At 31.7% G+C, this 26,560-nt stretch overlaps 1 protein-coding gene across 1 annotated transcript in view; it reads left to right on the top strand.

Moving 5' to 3' along the window:
- The window catches only part of LOC133188705 (uncharacterized), a 29,089-nt gene extending 5,395 nt beyond the window's left edge, over positions 1-23,694 (top strand). Inside the window, exons 3-19 of the mRNA XM_061324206.1 lie at positions 3,036-3,200; positions 6,697-6,864; positions 10,139-10,190; positions 10,557-10,695; positions 10,960-11,031; positions 12,257-12,326; positions 12,458-12,518; positions 14,500-14,555; positions 15,157-15,239; positions 17,091-17,250; positions 17,675-17,733; positions 18,324-18,430; positions 19,061-19,149; positions 20,269-20,337; positions 21,379-21,432; positions 23,067-23,157; positions 23,612-23,694. Coding sequence (XP_061180190.1) covers positions 3,036-3,200; positions 6,697-6,864; positions 10,139-10,190; positions 10,557-10,695; positions 10,960-11,031; positions 12,257-12,326; positions 12,458-12,518; positions 14,500-14,555; positions 15,157-15,239; positions 17,091-17,250; positions 17,675-17,733; positions 18,324-18,430; positions 19,061-19,149; positions 20,269-20,337; positions 21,379-21,432; positions 23,067-23,157; positions 23,612-23,679 — 1,563 coding nt within the window. The 3' untranslated portion in view covers positions 23,680-23,694. The remainder of the gene's footprint in view (positions 1-3,035; positions 3,201-6,696; positions 6,865-10,138; positions 10,191-10,556; positions 10,696-10,959; positions 11,032-12,256; positions 12,327-12,457; positions 12,519-14,499; positions 14,556-15,156; positions 15,240-17,090; positions 17,251-17,674; positions 17,734-18,323; positions 18,431-19,060; positions 19,150-20,268; positions 20,338-21,378; positions 21,433-23,066; positions 23,158-23,611) is intronic.
- Positions 23,695-26,560: the final 2,866 nt, after the last annotated feature.

Genomic DNA, 26,560 nt, shown 5'->3' with positions numbered 1-26,560 from the left:
AGTTTTATTTATTCTGGCTTTTTGACTTAAGTTGGGATCACAAAGGGTGAATATGAGAGAGAGAGAGAGAGGAATGGGAAAATCTTTTAATATGCTATTCTTTAAATTAAATTGTTCAGATGCTCTTTTTTATTTAACAGTATAATCACAATTTACATTGCCATGCCACTGACACTCGATATTAATGATCGACCATTGATGGTACTGATATCGAATACATGTACATATCGAAAGTGATTTACAAAGACGTATTAAATGTTGTTTTTCTAATACAAGTAACGAGTTACTTACGTCAAGCACATTTTCACGAACAACTGACCTTAAGTCTATTCCATTACAATTCAACCTTTTGAGCAATTGTGCAGGTGAATAATCCTTTAATTAACTTTTGAAAGAGATTTCATAATATTTTCCACAAATCAAGAGCTTTATGATATTTAACAAATAAAAACAAAAATCTACATGCAGATGTGTCTTGTTCAAAAATCTACAGATGTTCTTGCTGCAAATCATTCGTCCAACCATCCCCACCCCCCAAAAAAAAAATACTATTAGAATAAGGCAATTTATGTGCGCTTCAGTATGCGCTTCAGGATGGGTAAAAAAAACAGGAATAAGCAACTACAAAACATTCCCCTCCCCCTTTAAAGAAATTATTATTTTTTTTTTTTAAAAAGCAAAAGCGAAATTTAAAAGCAATGTCTTTTTTCCTGTTCTTCGTAAACTTTTTGATCATTTTAAACGTATCTGTAAGCAATACACATTTGGAGGAGTTGAAAAGATCAGTTCGGACTATATAATTAATGTATATATCAGATTCTGTTACTCTGTTACCATTATATGTTTACCTTTAACCCTTCCTTATCAGTGACCAATTACTACCTTAAAACATCCGCACAAAAGATTATCCAATCTGTTTAGATTTGATCAGCAAAGATTAGAATTAAAGCTGGAAAGTTATTCTCCCTGCAAACTTAAAGGGATCACCTACATTTAAATACATTTTGAAAAAAATAAACTTTTAAATTCTACTGGCTCACACTACGTTATTTACAGATTACAATTCTTGCGGACTTTTAATCCTATTTCCTTTCCATTTATACCTTGATGATTCGTGGCGAGAGTTACCTTAAAAGTTAAAGAATCAAAGCGAGAGACATGAAGGTGTCGGTAGCGGGCACTTCTTAATTATTGTGGTATGTTCCTAGAAAAACATGGAATTAGACCCAACTGGGAAAGAGGTAATTCAGATTTAATTTTTAAGATACTATACTAATTTTTTTTTATCAATCTATTTTTGATAAATCGAGAGATTGAGGAAAGCGTTTTCATAGAATCGAATATAACCCAAAGACGCTACCCGATTTAGATGGAAAATGTTATAATTTTCCCAAAAACGTTTGTATATGTTTCGCAATATTGTCCCCTCCCTTTTTTCAAGGAAATGTTCCCTTTATGTATTTCTACGATTTTTAACCCCCCCCCCCCCGCTTTTCCAAGGTAGTAATATGTCCATGTTTATCAGGACAATCTACTGGAATGTTTGAAAATTCAAAACATTGAATATTACGATTTACTTGTTTTTCTAAAGTATACGTTAATTTGGTCACAAAACTTAAAAGGCAACATCAAAAAATTTTAAAACGCTGGCGGACTATCAACTAACTTAGAAATTTTGTTTTATTTTACTCTTCAGCCAAACTATTGCTAATAAGTGCAACGATCAAAGAACAGAGATACATAAAATAATGTATTAATGACAGATAATATACTTAAATATTTGTTTAAACTTCTCCCAGCTTTAATGAACATATGGTTCGCCAAAAGATTAAAAGTTTACCCTGTTACACGTATGAAAAGAGGGCTTATGACAGATTTGGATTATAGTGTGACGAGGTGCCACGTCTCATTTGCTTTAAATAGTCATCCGAAATAAATATGTTTAATTAAGATTAAGAATCTATTGTAAATAATTAGTCCCTCGTTATATGTAACACTTTTTACCATAGGACATTACAGATAATCTATAGAATTTGTGTTGCATTACTTTAATAATTTCCCTCGGGACAATAATTTAATTTCCTATGCTTCAATAGTTAGTAATAGATTTAGAAGTTTGGCAAAGGAGAGGTTAAAAAACGAAAGCATACGCCAAATTAACAAACTAGAATTAAAACATATTTATTTTGAAACTTCTCTTCTTCAATATATTAACTCCTTATATGTATGTTTTCCGGGACAAACAAAGAACAGTCTGCCATCTGTTCGTTACGATAATATTTTTTCATATTACTTTAAAACATTAGTTTAACTTCTTTTTTATGGCGTACTTACATGTAGTTGAAAAAGAACCTTTTAACCTATGTTATTTTTAAAGCGACACAAATCCGCTGTGCCCATTTTTATTTTTCCTGTTACATGATTAAACTAGATACTTTATTCTTATTACCCAACCTAACCCAACGCACCCCCTTCCCTTCCAAAAAGAAAAGAAAACAATGTGCTGAAGCGCAATAAAACCTAGCTGACCTCTACAGTGTTTCTTTTAAATGTTTGATGGAATATAGATTTAGTTTCGTTTATTTTCCCTGAATCGGAATCAGAAGACTAAACCTTTTTAATATCAGTCAACAATATTTTTGAAATGATTTTTTTTTTCAATAGTTTATTTGGAGATAAAAATTTGCAAAATTTGAAATATAGTATCGTTTAAATTAAACAGAGACAACAATGATCTCTTACTCCTAAACCAAGATAAGTTTTACCAAAATTAAAGAAAATTTTATTTCTGATTGGTCACTTGTATAGGTACCACTTCTATTACAATAAGCAAAGCAGTATCTTCTACTCTGATTCCGCGACAAAGTATTTTTGTCTGAAATATCACTCTTAAGTGTAAAACATGGGAGTTAAATTTCAGTAGAGATGAAGACTTTCTGTTGTGAATCTTATGCAAATCATCTGTAAAGATTTACCGATATCTATATAGACAAAGACGAAACGATACAAGCGATCTGTATGTTATCTATTTTCAGAGACTGGACAGAATTAGCCGTTTGGTTTTCGATAGGCGTAACCTCCAAACACTCCGAGAAGGAATATGTAGCCTGTTTGATATCTATCACGACATTCTAGAAAAAGAGTTTGAGTATGGATGTTACTTTAATAATGACGAAATCATAGCCAGGCTTGATGAAGTTGTAAGTATCAAACTAACCAGTACTATTCATTATTTATCAAAATATTAGGAGTACGATGTTATATAAGTATTTTTAATGGAATTAAGTTAAAGGTACAGAGTACCTGTGAGTATAAAAGTATGTTGCCTGTAACCAGGCAAATAGTAGGCAATTCATATTTTAGAATATGATTGGTGATTTCTGTAGATGTGCAATAACATTTTCGAATTTTTCTTTTCATCCGAGAGGCCAATAGGGGGACCAAAAAATCAAGATTTTTTTAAAACAAAAATCTGGTTCAAAGAATTCTTCTTACATTTTACTCAGTGGTCAATACATATTTTGGAATATTGGTGGCTTCCTGTAGATGTGGAATTTTCATTTTCAACTGATATGTCAATTTGGGTTCCATTATGTTTTGTTCAAAATTCAAGTTCCAAAAATCCTCTATCAAATTGAATATGACCCATCAGCCTCTGATATTAGTATTTCGTATAATAAATTCAACAGTCTGAAATGAACAAAATCAGGAAAGCCTAAATTCTTATTTAAAGGGAATTTTGATTGTGTTTAATATAACGTCTGAAATGTTTGGACCACTTATTCGTTCCAGGATGAAAATGAAAATTCTGAAACCTTACTGATTATCTATAGGACACTACCAGACATACTTCTAAAATATGATTTACCGATAGCTACCGCTTAAACTGTATGAGGAGTTCTAAGATCATGGTTTTCTCAGGAGAAAAAAAAATTCCAAAACTTTATTGAACATCTAAAAGACACCACAAGTTATATTCCAAATAGTGTATTGGCTACAGCGTACAACTAAGAGGAGTTTTGGGAACCAGGTTTTTGTAGAAAAACGCCGTTTTTGTCCCCTAAGAAAAAATTAAGCACCGAAAAGTTATTGTTAAATACAAGACACCTTCAATCCTGTTCTTAAAAGAAATGATATGGCCACTGCTTAAAATGTTAAAGGAGTTTGAGGAAGAAGACAGTATGTCAGTCAGACAAACCGGGAAAACAACAATATTCTGGATCTTTTTTATGAAAACGCGGGTATAATCATATAAACGGTTATATTTACACGTATAAAATGTTAAAACAATCACGCATTGTAATGTACACATTATAAAAATGGTCAATACATTAACTTAATCATCGATTACATTTACGGGTGATCTTAAGTTTTTATATCACTCCATCCTTGGGTAACTACTGAAGAAACCACAGTAATTATTCTACAACTTACAGATACATGCAATTATATACATTTCATATGATAATTCCATGGCTAAATTGATATAAAGATTTCATTGAAGCACATATTTTTTTAAAAAGGTTTTTGTGATATACAAAGGGTTTTGTAATTTTTGGGTTCCGATTGGCCCCTAGATAAAATTGAAAATTCCAAAAATTATTGATTATCTAGAGGACACTTCCAATATATTCTAAAAGATTATTGAGCTACTGTGTCAAATGTAAGAGGGTTTTTAAGAACATGATTTTTTGCTTTAAAAATACCGTTTTGTGACCCGAAAGTCTCCCCTACGAAAACCAATTTTTTAAATGCTACAGGACACCACCAATCATATTCTAAATGTTGACTTGGCCGCTGTGTAAAACATAAGAGAAGTTCTGGAAATCTAGGTTGTGTAGAAAAAAAAACGTCATTTTCAACTCCCAATTGCCCCTTAGGGTGAAAATAAAATTCCGAAATGTAAAAGGTAAAGATAACGAACAGTGATCGATCTAAAAAAAAAAAATCCATAAACAATACAAATATGTGAAGAGGGCATAAAGCATGATGACCTGATGATATGGAAGTTCCAGAGGTGAGATCAGGTGCCTAGGATGAGTAAACATCCCCTGTTGACCGGACACACCCGCCGTGTGCCCTATGTATAGATCAGGTAGACGGAACTATCCGTAGTCAATTCAGTACAAAAAACTTATACACATGTACAGGACACTGCCTTGCACATTTCAAAGGATGATTTGGCTAGTGTATAAAATAAAAGGATTTTTTGGAATCGTCTTTTTTCGACCCCCTCCCCCCCCCCCTCCATTGGCTCCCAGGAAGAAAATAAAAATTCCGAAACCTATTTGCTTATCTATCGGACACCATAAGACATATTCTATTCAAAATCATGATTTGGCTACTCTGTGAAATGTAAAAGGATTTCTGGGAACCTTTTTTGTAAAGAAATAGGTTTTTTTTTGACTCAAAGATTGCTCCTTCGGTGAAAAAATGAGCCAAACCAAATCCCTATTGTACATATATTCCAGACTCTGACAAAAGCTGTTTCATGTTTGGACATTTTACTATAGAAAGCTAAATTAAAACAAAACTTTATGATAAACGTGATTACTTCAACTTTTTTATCGCTTTCCTTAATTTATGTAGCAATATACCATTATCGCCTGCATATGGAGTTTATGTCTCCCAGTCTAAAACGAGGCAAATTGATGATACAACGATATCAAATCTAGTTTAATGTCGACATTTCGCAAATTTTATGGTCGATACAATGTCTATCGTTAATTCGAATGTCGACCTTGTAGAAATTGTAAAGCCATTACTTCACACTGAATTGTTTACGGATCTTTTCGTTTGCATGCCCGATCATGACAAGGAGCAAACGTCGGGGATGACCGGTCGACAGGGGATGCTTATTCCTCCATGGCTCCTGATCCCACGTCTGGTGTTTATTAAGATCCTTGTGTGCCAAATTTTTATTGTTTAAATGGACTTTTAAGCTTGATTACTGTCGATACCTTCATATTTCGTACAGAACACCTCCAATAATATTTCTTTTAGGGATTAATTAGGTACCTCTGAGATTGTAAAATGAAGTTTAGGAAGAGAGTATAACAGACGAACTGAGCAAGATACACTGTAACAACAATATTCTGTAGAAAGTACGGGTATAATGATCAATTACACTTGCCGTGCATCATAAGTCATAACAATATGTATACATAATAATGCAATGCAACATCATTAAGTATAGTAAAAAAAAAATATTGTTTACAATTGCAAGTAACATTTATAACATTCTAATGATCTTAAGTTATTACAGTAAGGAAATGTAACGTTTCAATTATCTTAAGGACCCTCTATACACTGATGAAAAATGTTTTTTTGGACTTTGAGAAATTAATATCACATAAAGGAGAATATTTTGAAATTAACTAACCCATTTTTAATATAGGGAGCGTGCCTTTTTTATTCAGTACAAATCTTCAAAGACAATGAAGTAATAGAAAAGAAAAATTGCCTTCGCTTACTCAAATGGATAAAATACATGCAAATAAAGTTTTCAAATACTCTATCTTGGTCTCATATAATGTTTAAAATACTTGGATTTATTTTAAATTATGTGATACAGTTCAGATTACAATTTATTCTACTTATATGTCAAATGGTGGGTCAGTCTAATTACACAAAAGTACCATGAAAATAGGCTGCAGTGTAGAGAGGGTTCTTAAAAATACAACACTATTTTGACAGAAACAGAACAGTTGGGACGACATCCGGGAACACTTTATAGAAGACGACTACCATTCCTATAGCAAGGGAAACTTTACGGATGATGAAGTCCGGGACCCCGCCAAACTTGTCCTTGATCTCATTAACCAGGTCATCAAGTGCAAAGAGGGCGTCTATCAAAAACTGGAGGTATGCTTTCTCGTATGGAGGGTAATCGTGTTCAAAAATCCAGACTTGTAAGTTTGTAAATCCAAACTTGCAATCGTATCAGTTTCATAGGTTACATATGTAAGTAGTTAATATTCCGACATCCAAGCATGTAGTTTTGAAAATACAACTGTGTTGACTTTGAGTTTATACTATGATTGTGTGTATTTTTGATGTTGTAAACTTTGTTTTCCGGAATCTGTTTTCCGCGCTCTGAATGAAACACAAAGACAATTCTACAAATGTAAAGTTTGCACGTTTGTCGAATTTTGATATGAGGAACTATGGAGGGGCATCAGTGCCACATTTTTTTTTTAAAATGTTCTTATTTTCTTTTCTTTTTTATTCTAACTTCTTGTTTTCCAAATTCAATAAATTCTTTATTTTTTTAATTTCTTATTCTAATTCTAACTTCTCATTTATATTTTCCAGTTTTATTTTATTTTCTTTTATTTTGACAATTTTGCATCATTTCGTATTTTGTTTGTATTTTAAATTTTAAATTATGTTGCACTATACCTAATTTAACCCCCCCCTTTTTTTTTTTTTTTTTTTGGTTAGAACTATAAGCTGAAACGAAAGTTTGAATTAGAAAGAAGGACTAAGCTTAAGAGAGTAGAATTAAGGAATCCGATTGAAATTAAAACGAAAAGGGGCGCTACTGCCTATTATGTATACGTGTACATGTGTACATAGAGATCACGCGGAACAGTCTACGGAACGTAGAAATATTTCCCTGGAACATGAAAATAATTTGTTTTTTATTTTTAAAAAAAACCCATATGATATCATTCTTGCGTGTTTCTCTCGTTTTCAGGTCCGTAGGAAGTAATTTCATTTGGAGGCACCAAACAAAAATTTCTTCATTTCTTTCTCTACTGTGAAGGGGCACAACGATAAATTAGCCTTGATTTCTTTTCTCATGTATTTACCGGCAAAATTATTGAGGGGACACAATCGGAAACGGCTTATTTTCTACTGTACTGTATATTCTGGTACCCTCATTAAACTATCTGCCTACGGACCTGGCTCCGGGGCCATGAAACTTAGATGAGCTCACTTTTGATCTCAGTTTCACCTTTTCTACTATTAATTCCTTTGGTAAAGTGAGACTGAAATCAAAAGTGAGCTCGTCTAAGTTTTATGGCCCCGGACCCTGATGTTTAAAATATGATAAATATGACCGCCATTTTGATTATCCGCTTACGGTACACATATCAGAATTGGTATTGTCATCAAATTATTTTTTTTCGAAGTAGGACTGAAAAAAAAATCTTCACATCAACAAATCTCAGGGCCGAAGTACGAGAGGGGGGCGGAAGGTTGGGTTCCCAACTCTTTTGTATGGAAAATCTTTTGCAGTTGTTTTAATATGAAAAAATTATTTATAGACTGTATGCCACCTCCCCCCCCCCTTATTTTGCAGTATCATCAAAGTTTGGCAAATTCTTGTGTTGAATAAAAGCTACCGAAAAGTTCACAAAAGATCCTAAACATCGTTTCACTCTGTCACGAAGAAGGAGGAGTTTTGGCAGTTTATTTATTTATTTTTTGCTCGTCAAATTATTTTAGACCCCCCCGGGTGGTTGTTTTTTTTAATATGATGGTATTGCAGTTACATAAGATCTTAATAAACTAGGGCACTAGTCACAGTAGCCTAGTGGTTATGGTGGTTGGGCGCTATAGCTTCGTAAGCCATGGGGAGGACAGAGTTCAATTGTCCGAAGTTCCTTGTGCCGTGTCAAAGGTAACAGCTGCGTAAGGAGACCTTAAAAACCGAAGCCCCTCTAGATCCGCGCAAGCCGTGTATAAGCGGGTAATGATTCATATCACATCATCAAATAAAATAAAATTAAGAAAATGAAATTGGAAAACATAAACAAGAAGTTTAAATTAAAATAAGAAATTTAAAATATTAATATAAAATTGGAAGTTAGAATTAAAAAAACAAGAAATGAATACTAAATAATTTATTTCTTTTGGAAAAAGAAGAAGTTAAAATAAAAATAGAAAATAAAAACATTTAAAAAGAATTTAGGCACTGATGCCCCTCCATAGTTTCTCATATCAAAATTCGACAAACGTGCAAACTTTACATTTGTAGACTTGTGAATTGTCTTTGTGTTTCATTCAGAGCGCGGAAATACAGATTCCGGAAAACAAAGTTTACAACATCAAAAATACACACAATCATAGTATAAACTCAGAGTCAACACAGTTGTATTTTCAAAACTACATGCTTGGATGTCGGAATATAACCTACTTACATATGTAACCTATGAAACTGATACGATTGCCAAGTTGGGATTTACAAACTTACAAGTCTGGATTTTTGAACACGATTACCCTCCATATTTTCGTGATATTTTAAACACACCCTAACCTGACAGCCGTGCGTTTAATGTTCAGTTTAGAATCGTGTCGTGAGAAAATTGTTGCAGACTTTTTTTTTTATTTAATTTTTCAGTGATTTTTAAAATGGTTATTTATTTGACAGGACCATTGAATTAAAACTGCTTACAATTACATAAACACTTTAACTGATTTTCATTGTAAAATTCGTAATTGTGTGTCTAGTTTTCATGTTTAAACTTAATTAAGATATCAGATTGTATTGCTTTTAAAAAAGTTTTTTTTCATTGTTGGTAAATATCTTAGTCATACGGATGGGTCATACATGTATTTAAAAACCAACCTGTTATTAAACCTATTCGTAAGTAAACAGAAACACCCTTATCAGTTTCATTGAAATAATGCGATTGTGCTAATCCTGTCAACTTCGTTAATGTTTTCTCAGTTTTTCCATTATGTCTACGGAAAATATTTCATGACCTTTAATTTAACAATGTGACGTACCAGTAAGTATGTCATATTCAAAGAAACACTCATACTTTTATCTATTCAGTTAAGAAATGTAAGTTTTTTTTCTCTCTTTTTTGTTTGGTTGTTTTTGTTGTTGTTTTTGTTTTGCTAAATTGTTTGTTTGTTTGTTTGTTTTTTTTTTGTTTTTTGTTTTTTTTTTTTGTTTTGTTTTGTTTGCTTTTTTTTTTGATGGGGGTTGTTTTGTTTTTATTTGTTTGTTTGTTTGTTTTTTGCTTGGCTTTGTTTTGTTTTGTTTTTGTTTTGTTTTGTTTTTTGGTCATTTGACCTGAGCGATATTTCATACCCATTTTCTGCGCTCTTTAGAGAACAAATTCCAATTCAACAAATCCTGCATTTTCTGAAATTATGAATTTAAATAAAACTTTAATTTTAGCAAAAGCACACGGAGATTGAGGAGGCGGAAAGGCGGGTAGACGAATATCGAGGTGAGACAACTCCCTGTGAACCTATGAAAATGTATTAGAATGTGCTAGAATCAATTTAGAATGAAAATTCTTCCGAAAAATTCATATTCCTCTCTTCGTTGTCAGTAGTAAATATTTAATCTTGCAAAAATTAAAACTCGATTCTAGTTACGTCTATAAATTGTTTATTTTATAAAACGTAAAATATAAAATAACACTGAAATATATTTTGACTTTAAATTCTCTTTACAACTTATTTCCAATAGTTGGTTACCTAAGGTACAGAAAGGGAGGTGGGAGCTTCAAGTTTCCCCTTACCAAAGCAACAAATTAGAATTAGAAATAAATATTACTAATTATAGTATTATCTGTCAATTTGATGGATAGAGAAAGCCCAACATGCGTATGAGACGTTAATGAATGAGAGAAAAGAAACCACAGACAGACTCCTAGAAGCAGCGAAAACCAAAACCAAGTTAAAATGCATGGAACAGTTGTACGAGGAAAAGTCACAAAAGCTACAAGAGTGATTACCTCCTTAATTATTAAATCGATCTTAATCGTACATAATTACTAAATATTTTGATTTATGGACATTCACAGTATGGAATTAAGCTGACAATTAACTTATTATTATTATTTGTATTCTACCTTTTGCCCAGGAGAATTAATGGGGCATTATTTCGTAATAGAAAACACGACATAATGAAACTTACAAGGTATTATGATGGTCAGCCACTTATTTAGCTATTTTTGAGCTGTTTACGGAATATTATGTTTCGTTTTACAGATTACAGAGGACAAGCACGGTGTGTATGTGGGAGAGAGAACGAGAGAAAGTGGTCAAAGACTATCAGCAAAAGTAAGTTCTATAATTTGTATTCATTTTTAAAAATTGTATTGGATTTTTCTCGGATTTAGAAAATCTTAGAAAATTTGAACTATCTTGCCCTTTCGTGTTTTTTAGACAAACATTATTCTGATTTTTTTTTAAGTGATTCCATAAAAATTTGGTTATTTATTAGGAGTGTTGTATCTACACCAAAATATTTTTAGGGGCCTGCAGACATGTTCAGGAAACTTTTCTAAGATATGTCGTAAGATTATTCCTAAGATATGACTTAGGAAGAAAGTTAAGAACATCCTAAGGATATATCATAAGATGTAGTTTGACACTAACTTACTAGGAAAACTTAAGACATCCTAACATACAATGAACACTTGTTTCTTCACATTTATCCATACATGTAAAGTTTTGGAGACATTTGTAGCCATGAAACATAACATGAAAAAAAATCATTTATATGTACATGTACCTTCAGTATATTTTAATGTTTGCATTTTTAAATTATAAAATATTTAATACCGCATGTAAATTGCATCGAAACAAGAGAATTTTTTTCGAACAAAGTAAAAGATTTAAATTCTAAAAAAAAAAATCTTAAATTTAGTGATCTATCTTGAAGATGATTATAATATGATGTATTATAAAAGTCAATCATTTTTGGAAAAAAATAAGCTTACGATAAATGAAATGATATACAAATATGTTAACATGCAAAAATAAATAATAATATATACGGAAAGGCAGCAGGGGCGTAGCTAGGGGGTGTTTAATGTGGAAGAAAATCAAGGCAGGGGGTTTGGGGCCGCCTTAAGGCCCCCAATGGGTCCAGGGCCAATCCCTGGTGGAGGCCCGGTGGGCGAAGCCCCCTGAAGCTGTTGAGTTTACAGTAATTCTGACACTTAATTTTGAGTATATATCCAGAAAAGAGAGTTACATTGAAATAATCCGAGTTTCAACGTTTAAATTGCTTATTTCCTCATCATGAAAAAGAAAAAGTATTGCCTGATTTATGATGGGATTTAATTTTTGTTTCATTACTATTATTATTATCATTTTGTGAGAAAGATGTGGAAGCACTTGCGTACGCCTAGCTACGCGCCTGGCGGTTGCAAATTAAGGAACAATATTTTAAGGCGAGAAAAGATGCACTATAATTTTCAAATTGCATATTATGATTGATAGCTTTTATTCGGTTGATCTATAAACTATCTAAATGTCTGAAAACTAACTCTGATTTTAGGATAGAAGACCTTGAAACCGAAATTTCCTTTCTTAAGCAGAACACGAGGAGTATTTCTCGAAGAATGTCGGTATGTTCATGTGTATTTTTGAATAATTAAAAAAATCTCATTCCATTCAAGCACCACAACTACAACTACATGTACTGCTTGAATATGTAATAAAATTCATGTTCTTCAGTTGAGTCAAATTCTTGTTTCAGAATATTGACGACCAAAATAAAATGTTTAAAATGAGGCAAGAGAGAAGCAAGTCCTTCCAAGGTAAAGCGTATCTAGGTTCTATGAAAAGTAATTGGTCAATAAATTCATAAATTCGCTGTCGTAACACTTTTAGGGTAGTAAGTCACTTTAACTTGCATGTAATTTTCCCCGACTTTACTGCGTTATTGCAGCCCGGAGGACCGGGCTGCTCTATACATATAAGTTTAAGTGTTGGTATATGGGGATTGAGGTGGGAGAAGTTATTCAGAATTAAAGGTTTTCTAAACATTAAAAAGATTGTTAATCAGAATGTTCTTTCCCTTTATAAATTACGAGATACACAATATATTTACTTCCATAAAGTGAATCTGTAAAAATATATATGTTTTTCATATTTATTATATAAAGTTGCTTATCATTTACTATCGAAAAAACGACAGGTCCCTTTTTTTAGAACATCGAATTTTACTTATCGCATAAAAACGTAAAAAAGTACTTTACACAGTTCGTGTTTTATATTCTTTAAGTGAACGACATTTTTGAAAATAGGTGATGCATGTGTCTGGTTTCAAATTATATTTTATGCAGCCAACAATTACTTGAGGAATTGATAAAGTTTAAAAGGGTATCGTTTTTGTTCGATTTTCATCCGACTATAAGTTTTCAAAATATTCTCGACTATCGTCTCCATCATTTAGACGCATGCCTTTTTCACACATATCGAAGCGGTGTGATGATCAAGACTCATTTCTTTATTTCCCGGGCGACAATTGATGGTTACATCAATGTTTTCTTGTATTTCACTTAATAGTGTTATAATTAGACATTATCTAATTAACGCCTTAAGCACAAGTCTTGTGTCTGCTACTCTAATACAGTTTTAAATTTTTAAAGATTCACTGTTCACTCAAACTTAATCGATACATTACTAGTATGTAACGCGAACTTTGCAGTTCAAAAAGTTATTAGAAATATTTAAGGAATGAATTTAATAGCTATCCAATTTATACGGTATAAAGTGGGTTGGGGCAGTTTACGCTTTATAAACCGCGAAGCGGTTTATAAAAAAAAAAAGCGTTAAGTGTATACCGTATAAATTGGGTAGCTATTAATTTCATTCCTTATAATTTAATTTTCATTCATTTAGTGTAAGAAAAAAGATGATTGGCCTTAAAAAATGACTGTACAAAATTTAAATGTAACGTCATCGATACGTTTTTGACGCAAGTCATTGTGACGTAGGCAACCCAATTTATACGATATAAAATAAATTTGTTATCCAATCAAATGGCGCGTTACAATCAGAATTAAATTATTGTGTAATACATGTAATACATGCATGTCAATCAATTTTGCTGCAATTTAAGAGTGTAAAATAAAAAAATAAGTTTCAACTCCTCTGCCCAAGTGCTTCTTGAAAAAAAAGAATTTTTTCCTATACACTTCTGTATTTCTATGTAAAACTTTGACCACCTAGTGTGGTCCAGCCTGACCTCTGTAAGAGGGTCATGATTTGAACAAACTTGTATAGATCTACAGCTGTAATAAACGAGATTAAAACTGAATTCAAATCTACGCTGTGTTTTAAGTCACTTAATGGAATACTGTAACCCTAGAGTGTAAAAAAAAAATGAATTCAAATCTACACTGTGTAAAAAGTCTCTCAGACGTTACAATGTAATAAGTAACGATAACCTAGGAGTGGATAAAATGAACTCAATCTCTACTGTGTAATATGTCACTTAGACGTTACCTTTTTTTAGGGCATTAAATCATTAACACAAGCCAGGCTGTTATATGTCGATCAGATCTAACTTTGTAGTATGTCGCAAAATCCCACAGTGCACAAAGTCAATGAAATTTTAAAGCATTTAATAAATTATATAAAAATCAAATAATTATGTACTGTATTGTCTACTAAGTTGACAGTAATGTATCACTAAAAGTTATACGAAATGTTGCAATAAGTCGATTAAGGAGGCAACGAGAGAGAGAGGGGGGGAGTAACTGGTGACTTTAAATACTTCCGTTTCACTTCCAGATGAGACTGTACCGGATGTTGATTCTTTGAAACGTGACATTTACGTCAGAGAAAAGGTAAGGTGTCTACAAACTTTCTCAAACATCTTATTGTTTATAACAAATAATTCTTCTGAGTATCTCATAAAATTTCAGGAAGTGAATTAAAGATGTATGAAATCGTTTTTATCAAACTTATTGTTTATGACAAATAATTCTTATGAGCATCTAATGAAATTTTCAGGAAGTAAAAAATAGGATATGAAATATGAAAACTTTCTCACAATTTATATGACATATTCTTCTTGAACATTATCAAGAAAAGATAGGATATGAAATACACTTTTTCATTTTTTTAATGACGCCAAAAATGTTGTTTATAAGAATTTAATTTAACAAGCTTTAAAAATCATAAGTGCAAGCTATGCTTTAGTAGATATCAAAACAGTCTTGCTATAATGAGTTACGTCAGATAATATTACTTTACGTTATATTAACATGAGAGCAAAATGTATTGCAATTTAATGATTGTTCCATGTAATAAAGCATGATACGTGTAATAAAGTCTAAACATAAAATAAAGTCTGTTGTAAAACCTTTAACATATGATAAAGACTGTTACATGCTATATAGACTGAACATCACATGTTATAAAGAATGCTGCATGTATTTTATATAGGATATAAGTCACTTAGAGGGAGAACTTTATGATCAACAAAAGTTGTTCATGGGAATGGTAGCAGGACTTAAAACCGATATCAGGTAAAATCCCAAGTAAACAATTGAATCATATATTAATTGATTAATTAATTAATTAACTGATCAAACATATGGTTGATTTATTCATTTTTAATCAGAAACTTTAAATTTTAGCAATTGATGGTCAAACATAGACTGTATTAAAAACAGTTTTACGTATTTTATTATTTCAACAAAAGTATGTCCAATATGGAGTCGACTGAATTCCAATTTCTTAGTGACCCCTGACCATTTCTCAGTGACCCCTGACCTTATCTCATTGACCCCTGACCTTACATATATCACTGCTGTCTTTCCATAATGTGTTCATGAGAGAACATTTCACTTGTTTAAAAATCAATAAATAAATAAATCTTTTGACAGGAGAAAATACATTGCATAATCTCACTAGAGCATTCATTTTTATATACAAATGAAGTTGCTAAGATAATATGTAACCTTTTGAGTTTATTGCATCCAGTTTTAATCATAATTGATAATAAAACATAAGAAGAGACCCATGGGCCAAAATGATTACCTGAGTCACTTTGGCCTTGCTGTTCATCATCAGCATATTTTTTAATTTCCCTCCAATTTTGACTCCATATTGTGGACCAAAATCTAGCCCTAAGAGATCTATGAATGGATCAAAGTTGAATCCATATAACATCGGGATGCTTCATTATCAATAATGGTCCTGCTGTTCTGGAGAAAGTTGTTTTCTTGCATACATGCCTTATGTAAAAAAAAAAAATGGATCTCCAATTTCGGCTCAAGGCTTACCTTCATGACTCAATAATTAAAAAAAATGATCAACACAACCTTCGTATGTTTTGCTTTTTAATATGATTTAGTGTGGTCTTGACACTCTCAAAAACTTTTTTTATTCTCTTTTCACAAAAATCTTACAACTAAGATTAAAATTTCATAAGTCTGCAATTTCTTTTTTTTTTTTACAAAAGAATTTCTTTTCTGAAGGATTTTTCACAATATCTTTCAATGTAATAGAAATATTAGATTTTAAGTGACCTACTATAGCTTAGATAATTTAAAGAGAATTAAAAAAAATTTTTAGTCGTAGGATATTTTGCGAAAATGTTCACAAATCCCCTATCGTAGCTTCAACCTATTCCATAGGGCTTTGATCTAAACTACCTGAGGATGCTTCAATGTAAATATGACTAATAATGGCTCTGCTGTTCTTAAGAAGAAGCTTTTCAAAGATTTTTTCCCTATGTATTCCTATGTAAAAGTTTTCTCCCATTGTGGCCCACCCTATCCATGTAGTTCATGATTTCAACAATCATGAATCTACACTATAACTGGGTGCTTCCATATGAATTTGATTAATCATGGCTTTCTTTGCTGCTCTTAAGAAGAAGATTCTTAAAGATTTTTTTCATATATTCCTTATATGCATCCTACCCTGGGGTGATGATTTGAACAAACTTGAATGTACATTATGTAATAAAGCTTTTACGTAAGTTTTATCTTTTCTGGCATAGTGGTTCTTGAGACGATTTTTAGAATATGTTGTTAGATTTTCAATACTTGTTAATTATCTTCCATTGGGCCTGGCTCTACTTGAATTCCTTTCACCCAAGTATGCTCTATACCAACATTGGTTGAAATTAACCCAGTGGTTCTGGTGAAGAAAATGAAAGTGTGAAAAGTTAACGATGACAACGACAGACGACGTACTTTGATCAAATAGCTCACAAGATCCTTAAATATATTAAAGAAATACCATTATTAACAAAAATGACATTTGATATTTACAAATTAATTTTGATTTGTAAAAGAAACAGATATTATAGAAAGGTGAAAATGGAAAAACACTAAAATGGAATAATAATTACATAATTCTACCGACAGTAAATTGAGCGAGCACTTTTATGACGAGGAGACGTGTGAAAGAGATCCGGAGTTTGTCAAGCTCCTCAAAAACGTCACCAAAATCTATGACGCCTTGGCAGAGGGGACCTTGCAACAATCCAAACTTCTTATGCCTCCACATTACACATTTCATGATAAAGTAAGTCTTTGAAAGAGCTTGGTATGTATTTGACAGATTCACATTTCTTTACAGAAGAATTACTGACAATTTAATTATTTATTAACAGTTATTTGTTTCTAGTGTTTGAAACCACATCTGACGACAAAACAAAACCTGAAGTAAAAAAAAAACTAGTGTTAATTGTCTTGTTATTCAAAACACAACAACGTAGATTTTGCTAATTCTTTTTTTTTTTCAAGAAAAGACACAGAAATTTATCAACAAAAAAGAGAAAATAGATAAATAAAACACAAAAAAAACTTATATAAGCAGATTAACAAACTATAGCCATTATGTAGCGCTTTATTAAAGAACAAAAGGATATTCAATTCAACAGGATTAAATTACAAGTAATTCTTTTCATTCCTAATATTCCAGAGTATGATTTTTTTTAATTAATTAGGAAGTTAAGATAAAGAGAGTACGAAGATTATCGAAAGCCAATGCCTTGCCGAGTCTAAGGTTAGTACGCAGCTGAGTTTTGATACAGCTCCTGCCCTTCTTGCACTTTTATAAAATATTGAGGCATATTTTTACGCATTTGTTGAAAATATATCTAATGTGTCTTCTTGATTATTGACCACTTACGACAAATAATGGAAGGAATATCGAGATTTCACGTATTCCTCTTTTTTATATGTAAACCTATTCGGTAAACATATTTTTTGACAGCTAATTTGACACAAGGACAATCTAATTAAAATTAGATGTTCCGAACCCGCTACCGCTTCTCAAGCGGCAGCGGACTTGGGAAAATATAATTTAAATCAGATGCCAAAAAGAGATTTTTATGATTTTTTGTGCATCATGATTTGAGCCTCGACCATTTATTTCTGTAGTAAATTTTCATTCAGTTTGTTTAGTATGCAATTTGCATCTTCTTTAATTTAAAATTATCTGTTCTAAGGCAAAATATGTATTTTAGATTTCACAAAAATAGTTACAGTAGGTGCACTATCAGCTTCTACTACTAACCTTATGCTTATCTTTGAAAATGGTTAATGTTTATTCATATATACATGTGATCATTCATCCTTTAACTGATTTCGTAGTTTGTCTGGATTTTCAAATGATCCACTCCCAGGCATCAGGACAAATGGAAACGGGTCAACCGGGGAGGAAAATTCTTCTTCAAATCCTAGCAAACTCCAAACATTAGGTAGGCATTGATTCCTCAAATTCTAGCAAACTCCAAACATTAGGTAGGCATTGATTTCTCCAATCCTAGCAAACTCCAAACATTATGTAGGCATTGATTCCTAAAATCCTAGCAAACTCAAAACATTAGTTAGACATCGATTCCTCAAATTCCAGCAAACTCCAACATTAGGTAGGCATTTATTCTTCAAATTCTAGCAAACTCCAAACATTAGGTAGGCATTGATTCCTCAAATTTTAGCAAACTCCAAACATTATGTAGGTATTGATTCCTCAAATTCTAGCAAACTCCAAACATTAGGTAGGCATTGATTCTCCAATCTTAGCAAACTCCAAACATTAGGTAGGAATTGATTCCTCAAATCCTAGCAAACTCCAAACATTAGGTAGGCATTGATTCCTCAAATTCCAGCAAACTTCAAACGTTCGGTAAGCATTTATATTTGAATAATCCATGATTTTATGACATAAATATTTTCTGATCAATTCATTTTTAAAAACTCGTATGGATGTTTCGTTAACAAAAATTTGGTTACAGACTTCATCTTATTTACATTATAATTAGTACTCAGAATTATTTTACAATGATTTTCAATATTTGTCGTAATGGGAGACATTTTCTTTTTGTCAGAGGAAAATCCGGTCATTGTAGACCCAAAGACGAATAAAATGAATGGAATAGTTTATCTACGACATTTTGCTCACATGTCTCAGAAGTTTGTAAGTATAACTATAAAATTTAACAACCTTTCCGACAGTTTGTGAGTAAGACTAGAAAATTTAACAACCTTTCCGACAGTGTGTGAGTAAATTTACAAAATTTAACAACCTTTCCGACAGTTTGTGAGTAAAACTATAAAAATTTACAACCTTTCCGACAGTTTGTGGGTAAAACTAAAATTTATCAACCTTTCCGACAGTTTGTGAGTAAAACTATAAAATTTAACAACCTTTCCGACAGTTTAATATATTCAAAAGAAAATAGAATGTATAATAATTGTTATTATATTTATGATTTATGCCTTTAAAGAAATTTAATTTTCTTCAATTTAAAACTCATAAAGGACATCCTACTCTTTGATTGACTGTTTTCGTTACTATGACATCGTATTGAAAAACACCACGTTATGTTTCCTGCGTTGAATAAACGTGCAGATTGTTTTCAATACACCCACTCTTAAAAAAAACAACGAAAATATTAACTGTAAACAGCAATTTTAACAATTCCATCATGAAAAACATTTCTTATTTCATTGCAAATCTTTTGAAAACAGAAGAGAAAATTTCTCTTTGTAGATGTAGCTGGCAATTTAAACACTCTAATGAAAAATAATCAAAGACAAACAGCGAAATTTTTATTCTTATTCTCTAAGCAAGACGAAACTATTTGTACAAGTCTAAATAATTTCATGCGGCCTATCTTTTGAAAAATCTAAGAATGTTATTTGAGTTATATAAAAGTGACATAAATAGGTCATAAATCAGACTCTATTTTGTATTTATACAAATGTCAATATAATGAAATATTTACATACTTACCTACTTATATTCCATCTGCAGTATATTATTTAAAAAGTATTGAACAACTGTAAAAACTACAACTGTAAAGCGTGATAATGCTTCTATCTTTTTTGAGAGGGGGTTAGTTTGTTTATCTTTTGCGTTTTGATTTTCCCAATTTATTCTTTAGAGGGGAATTCTGATATGCCTTGTTTGTTTGAAGTTTTGTATTATATTGAGGGAGTATACGGGTTTTTAGGTTTTTGATTCTTTTGCCTAACGCAAAGCCATGGTACCACTGTTGGTTTGCTCAAATATATCGACAATCTGCATTTTTAGATATTGGAACATTGGGCAAAGTTTAGGGAGTATGATAAAAATGGTGACCAATCGTTGGATGTTAATGAAGTGAGTACACATTTCAAATACTTATGAACAATGAAAACACCATAACAAAAATTAGCTTGTTACAAATGTACGTAAATGTACGTGGAAAAATCACAAAATCTTACGACTTCACTAGATTAAGTGTAAACTTGGTAATTTAAAACAAATCTCTATGAGAAAATTATTTTTGAATTCTAAATGCAATTAACTAAATGTATAGCTCATTTTCGTCAAATTGCACTTACTGTATACCTTTTCTTTGTTAAGATACCTTAGAAGTACAGAATATTTGTTTTAAGAAGCTCTTTCCCTATTTATGTAGTAATATTCCACGATCACCTGCTTATGATGTTTATGTCTTCCAACTTATCCGATACTCAAGAGCATGCTCTGAGTACGAGCAATTTTTAAACCGAGGCAGGATACTGACAAATAAGTTAATGTGAAAGGGATTCAAAAACCTCGTTTAAAGTCAACATTTTGCAAATTCTATGGTCGATATAATGACTTTGTAAACAAATACCACCTATCATTGGGCCGTATTTTGACTGTCATATTTAATACCAATTGATAGGCGTTTGTTTTTATACTAAATTTGACTACGGATTACTCTGTCTACCTGATCAGAGCGGTTGTTTCCGGTTGATAGGGGATACTTAATCCTCCTAGGCACCTGATCACACCTCTGCGATTTTCAGGGTTTTTTTTTTAAATTCCCTGTTTACATATTTTTATCAGAGGTTTTTTGAGAACAATCACTGTCTGTTAGTTAGCTTCACCCACAATTACAATGTATAACGCAGACATTGCTTCACTTTTAACAGCTTCATATTACATGTATTTGAATTGCCTAGTATGTCGAAATTAAGGAAGAGCCATTTCTTTATTAAGGGTTGGCCTTGTAAAAAAATCGAAAAAATATTTTTATCTAATGTTTAACAAATAAGCAAGAGTCTAGATATTGGATATCATTTAGTATATGTATTGGCTTTTTTCTGGTTTTAGAAAATAAGAAAGAAAAACCAATAATAAAACCAATTAATTGTTTTTTTTCTTCTTCAGGTTTCTGAACTCTTACAAAGTTTAGGACTAAAGGCTCTGCACACACAAATAGAGGTATGCTATACTTCTGAAGTGTTCAGAGGTCCGCATTTGCTCTGCTCACATCTTGTATTGTTTAGTTGGACTGCGAGCAGGATGACTGTTCGTAATCAACACATTTCGTACTTTGTATTATTTGATTTTAATGTAATGTTTGTTTGTATGTTGTTTAACATCCCTTCTCGAGAATTTTTCACTCATATGGAGACACCACCACTTGCCGGTGGAGAGCTGCAAATTTTTGTCCTATACTCGGCACTTACGGCCATTGAGGAGTGAGGGGTCTTTCTCGTGCCAGCACCTACTGCGACACGGGACCTCGGTTTATACGGTCTCATCCGAAGGACAGGTCTCCACGTCCCACAGTGGGAGATTTTAATGTAATAGATCATGATATTGTACAAAATTCTTAAACTTTACAAATAAATAAAGACCTTGAATTTCAATTCAATTGAAAGTTCTCAAGTTCTGTTTAAAGCATATTTTAGCTGGATCCGTTGCACATTTCAAAAAGAAAAGGAAAAGCTTTAAAGAAAATGCTTCTTTAAAAAATTGAATCTCTTTACCAAAATATTTTGGTACATTCTCAGAAATGCTTTTTAACATTACTTAAAAAGCTTTTCAACTGTACCTTTTCGAAGAAAAATTGCTTACAACTGGAATTCTTTCATTAGACATTTGAGCATGATAACTGTTCGTTACCTTCACATATATATTCATTACTTGTCATTCGTACCTGTAAACAACTGTCTGCATATAAATAATATAAAGTATCAATTTTGATGCACCAGATGTGCATTTCGACAAATTACGTCTCTTCAGTGATGCTCATGCGAAACTTTTGAAATCCGAAATATTTAAATTAAAAAAAAAAACTTTGAAAAGCTGAAAAGACTGGAGCCAAATACGTCCAAGAATAAGAGCTATTCATAAGGGAAATTATCCATAATTTTGAAATATTTTAAATTTTACCACAGCAATTAATTATATATCCGTATTTTCAAGCTAGTACCGAAGTACTTAGCTACAGGGCTGTAGAGACCCTCGGGGACTAACAGTCCACCAGCAGAGGCCTCGACCCAGGGGTCATAATGTAAATCATATACAGTACCAATTTTGATGCACCAGATGCGCTTTTCGACAATTTTTTTTCTCTTCAGTGATGCTAATGCCGAAACGTTTGAAATCCGAAATATTTAAATAAAAAAAAAACTTTGAAGAACTGAACTGTTTTTGCCCTTCCTTCTTAATGTTGTAATGTTTCATTGATTGGTCCTCAACACCTTCTGTGAATCAATGCATGTAATTTTTTTATATTGTACCCCAAATCTTCCTTAAATATAAACCGTTAAAAGAACTCTCAGAAAAATATGTTTCAACAAAATCTTATTTATGCATTGAGAAGAACAACTAAGTATTTTTCCTGAATAAGAATTTTAAAAGATTAAAAATGTAATGAAGCACATACCCGGTACTTCTTTTATTATGCTTTATCTGGATATTGAGAGGGGGATTTTTTTTTATTTTACACATAAGAATTACATGTACACATAATCTATCCGATATTTAAAATTTCGTCCCTTTCTTCTATTCTCTGCATAAGTAACAATTAATTAAGTTTTAATTTAGTTGTTTTTTTTCTATTGTAGGAGGCTATGGATGAAGTCGACATAGACAAATCACATTCACTAGATTTTTACGAATATTTACTAGTGGTAGATAAAATAACTAAAAAATCAGGTAAGTCTTATTTCCTTTTAAAACTATTAAGAAGTGCCAGCCAGCATATTTTCATGCACATGTATTTTTACTACTTAAGGACAGATGATACAAAAAAAAAAATGGATGCCTGGATTGGTATATATTTTTGAACCTTTTTTGATTGTAAATGATGAGAATAATAAATATCAAAAATTTTAAGAAATTGTAAACTTTCTACGATGTTAAGAATTCTACATTTCTGCAACCATCCTTATTAATCTTACAGCTTTCTGTCACTATAAATCCCATTACTGTGAAACTTTGAATGAAAAATGAAAATGTTTGCGTTAAACTTATTCATTTTACTTAAACAAGCATGATTAAAGTTGTTATTTTCAAGATTTTTGATAAAAAATTGTTTGTATCATTTGTCCTTAAGTGTCAGTTATGTTTTATTATATATGAGCGTATGCCTTTACATTTTTCCTTGTAGGAAAAGCTGCTTTATTCCGAAATGGAATTAGTAAACCAGAGGGAACAAAAGTCTGCGTGATTCAGTGAGGAAAATTTTTGCCGTCTGGGGGGAGGGGAGGGGGAGAAGTGGGGATAATGTTTGAGACATTGGATTAAGTGCTGCAATATGAATAGTCACTCTTAGAAATGACGGTAGCATGTGCGTGCCAACGTGGAATATATGAATCATGTATCATGATAATTATTATATATGACGTCAATATCAATACTTTTTAAACATTTCTATATAGGTTTTATAATTCATAATTCGATGTTATAAATTCGAACAGGCGGTAAGTTAGCTATTTTACTTTTAGCTTCTTTAATTATATATGCAATGTACAGATTTTTTTTATTTGTACGTGCAACGAACTGATTTTTTTTTAAAAATCAATTCGTTATTTGAATTTTTTTTAATATTGTACATTTAGAATTGCTATTATATACTTTGTTTATGCTTACCTGATATTTAAATGTGCATAAATATCAAATCTTTAAAAACTACTTATTTACATCGTTTTTGTTTTGTTTTGCAATATAATGCACTAACTACATTCATTGTGATACATGTAATGCGATATTTATAAAGTTTTTTTTTTCGACTTTAAAGTAGGCAATATAACTGCAAAAAAACCAGGAACTTGTTTTCGTTTTTTTTTTAATTGCGTTTTGTTTTATTTTTTTAAATTCAAGTTAAATAATAAATGCAGTCTCCATTTCCATTTCAAAGTAGCATAGCAACCGCAAAGTGTGGCCAAACGATTTTAACGACCTAAATTTTACATACGGTATTTTTATTTGAGGAATCCAGGAAAAAAGTCATCCTCCCTTCTATCTGCGTACACTTTGCCCTGGTTATTAAATTGAGAGGTTCGGAAACATTTTTCAGTCTGGAACATCAGAAATGAGAATGTTTTAAAAAATGGCAATACATGTAAATTTAAATATCCTGTAGATGGAATATTTCTGCAATAAAGACCAAGGGGCAATTGATTTTTAAAAGTTTTGACGGGAAGATTTAACTTTCCGTAAGAAAAAAACCCAAAAGCTATTAGATGTGTAATTTAAACATTGTACATGTACGTGCAGTCTTCTTCTTATTCTAAATGTTAACAAGTTTTTTGTCGGAATAGGATTTAAACATCTGTTTTGTAGGCGTTTTATTAGGGTCTCAAGTGTTAAATAATATGATTTATTTAAGCTAATAGGTTTTTTCAAGACTTTTTTTCTTGCCACATATAGTAGCAAGTGGGTAACATTTCATTAATATATAGTTTATTAGCGGAAAACCTCGAGTGATCATAAGTGAAACAACGAATAGGTAAAACTTATAGAGTAACCAAGCCTTTCTGTCGCATGAAATCATCTCTTAATTATATTCATGCTAGAATTATTTTCTGCCCCTGCCCATGCATTATTTTGAACCCACATATGGCAATATTTCCTGATATCGCCAGACCTATTTTAATTAACTTTCCAATCAAACCTAAGGTAATAAATTTTGTAATTCTAAGATTCTATTAAATCAAAACTTAAGAAGTTAAAAGACATGTGTTGTACCAGAATAAAAACCCCATATCAAAGTCCGGCATAATTTATTATATAAAAATTTCATTGACATACAACACCCAAAATCACAGAGCTTCATTTCTATTGTGAATTTTTTATGGAAGACTATGCCAGACGATGGGAAAATACTTACTATGAGGGGGAAGACCTGAACACTTTGTCAGATTGACTACGTCTTTTTTTTAGAAATATGTTAAAGAATCTTGTCAGGAAGTTAAAAGGCAATATGCAAACCATATATATTTTTTTTCATTTTCCCTAAATCATAAGTTATAAAAGATTTGGAAAGACTACATGATTATCTGGATATCCATCTTATACTCAAAGTTCACTTCCTAAGGATGAAATTCTTCAAAATCATATTTCAGACTTTGAAACATTCAATATTCCAGTCAAAGAAAGTGAATTCGATCTACCCTACCTTTACTAGATTCCTAAACTTCACAAAAATTCTTACAAACAAAAATATATATTTCCGGGTCCAGCAACTGCTCTACCAGGCCCCTTACTTTACCCCACCGAATAATTGCTATTAACTGCTGTAAAGGAGAAACTTCAGACATACTGTGCTACAGCATATTCGAGAAGAGGTGTAAATCAAATGTGGATTATCATAAATTCCAAAGATCGTTTAGAACATTTGAAAGCATAAAACTTTTCAAAAGTCAGTAACATCAAAACCTATGACTTTTCTACACTTTATACAACCTTCCTTACGATAAATTAAAAACTAGGATTTTGATATCATAGATAACTGCTTCTTCAACAAAAGAATGGAACTTGGAAATGTTCATATCTTGTGATTGGTCATCAACAAGGTCACTTTATAAAAATTGGCCTCATCGACAACATCTACGAGGTCTTTGGAGACCAGGTCTTCCAACAATCTGCTGAGTTTCAGCTGGCACTTGTTATGGTCCTATAGTAACCGACCTGTTTTTAAATTTCTAAGAAAAAGAGCTTATTGAAAAACTTCTAAATAAGAATAAAACACTTGCTGTGACCTTCATCATTCAGATATATTGTGGACGTTCTATCAATTACTTACTTCCATTCATATATTGACTCGATATATCCCAGTGAACTCAAAATTAAAGATATCAAAGAGTCTACCACATCTGTTTCATATTTGAATGTTTTACTGACTATTGACGATAAGGGCCAATTAACAACAAAACGATATGATAAACAAGATAACTTCAGCTTTTCCAACGTCAACTTTCCTTATTTAGGAAATACAACCTGGCACTGGGCCGTATTTTGGCTGACATATTTCATACCAATTGTTAGGCCTTTATTTTTATACTAAATTTGACTATGGATTATTCCGTCTACCTGATCAATACATTGGGCTTACGGT

This window comes from Saccostrea echinata, unplaced genomic scaffold (genome assembly GCF_033153115.1).
Source record: "Saccostrea echinata isolate AGI-Se365-2 ecotype Australia unplaced genomic scaffold, CSIRO_AGI_Sech_v1 ptg000016l, whole genome shotgun sequence".
Classification (NCBI taxonomy): Eukaryota; Metazoa; Mollusca; class Bivalvia; order Ostreida; family Ostreidae; genus Saccostrea; species Saccostrea echinata.
The sequence above is the reverse complement of the archived record's forward strand: the minus strand, read 5'-3'. Positions and strand labels throughout refer to the sequence as shown.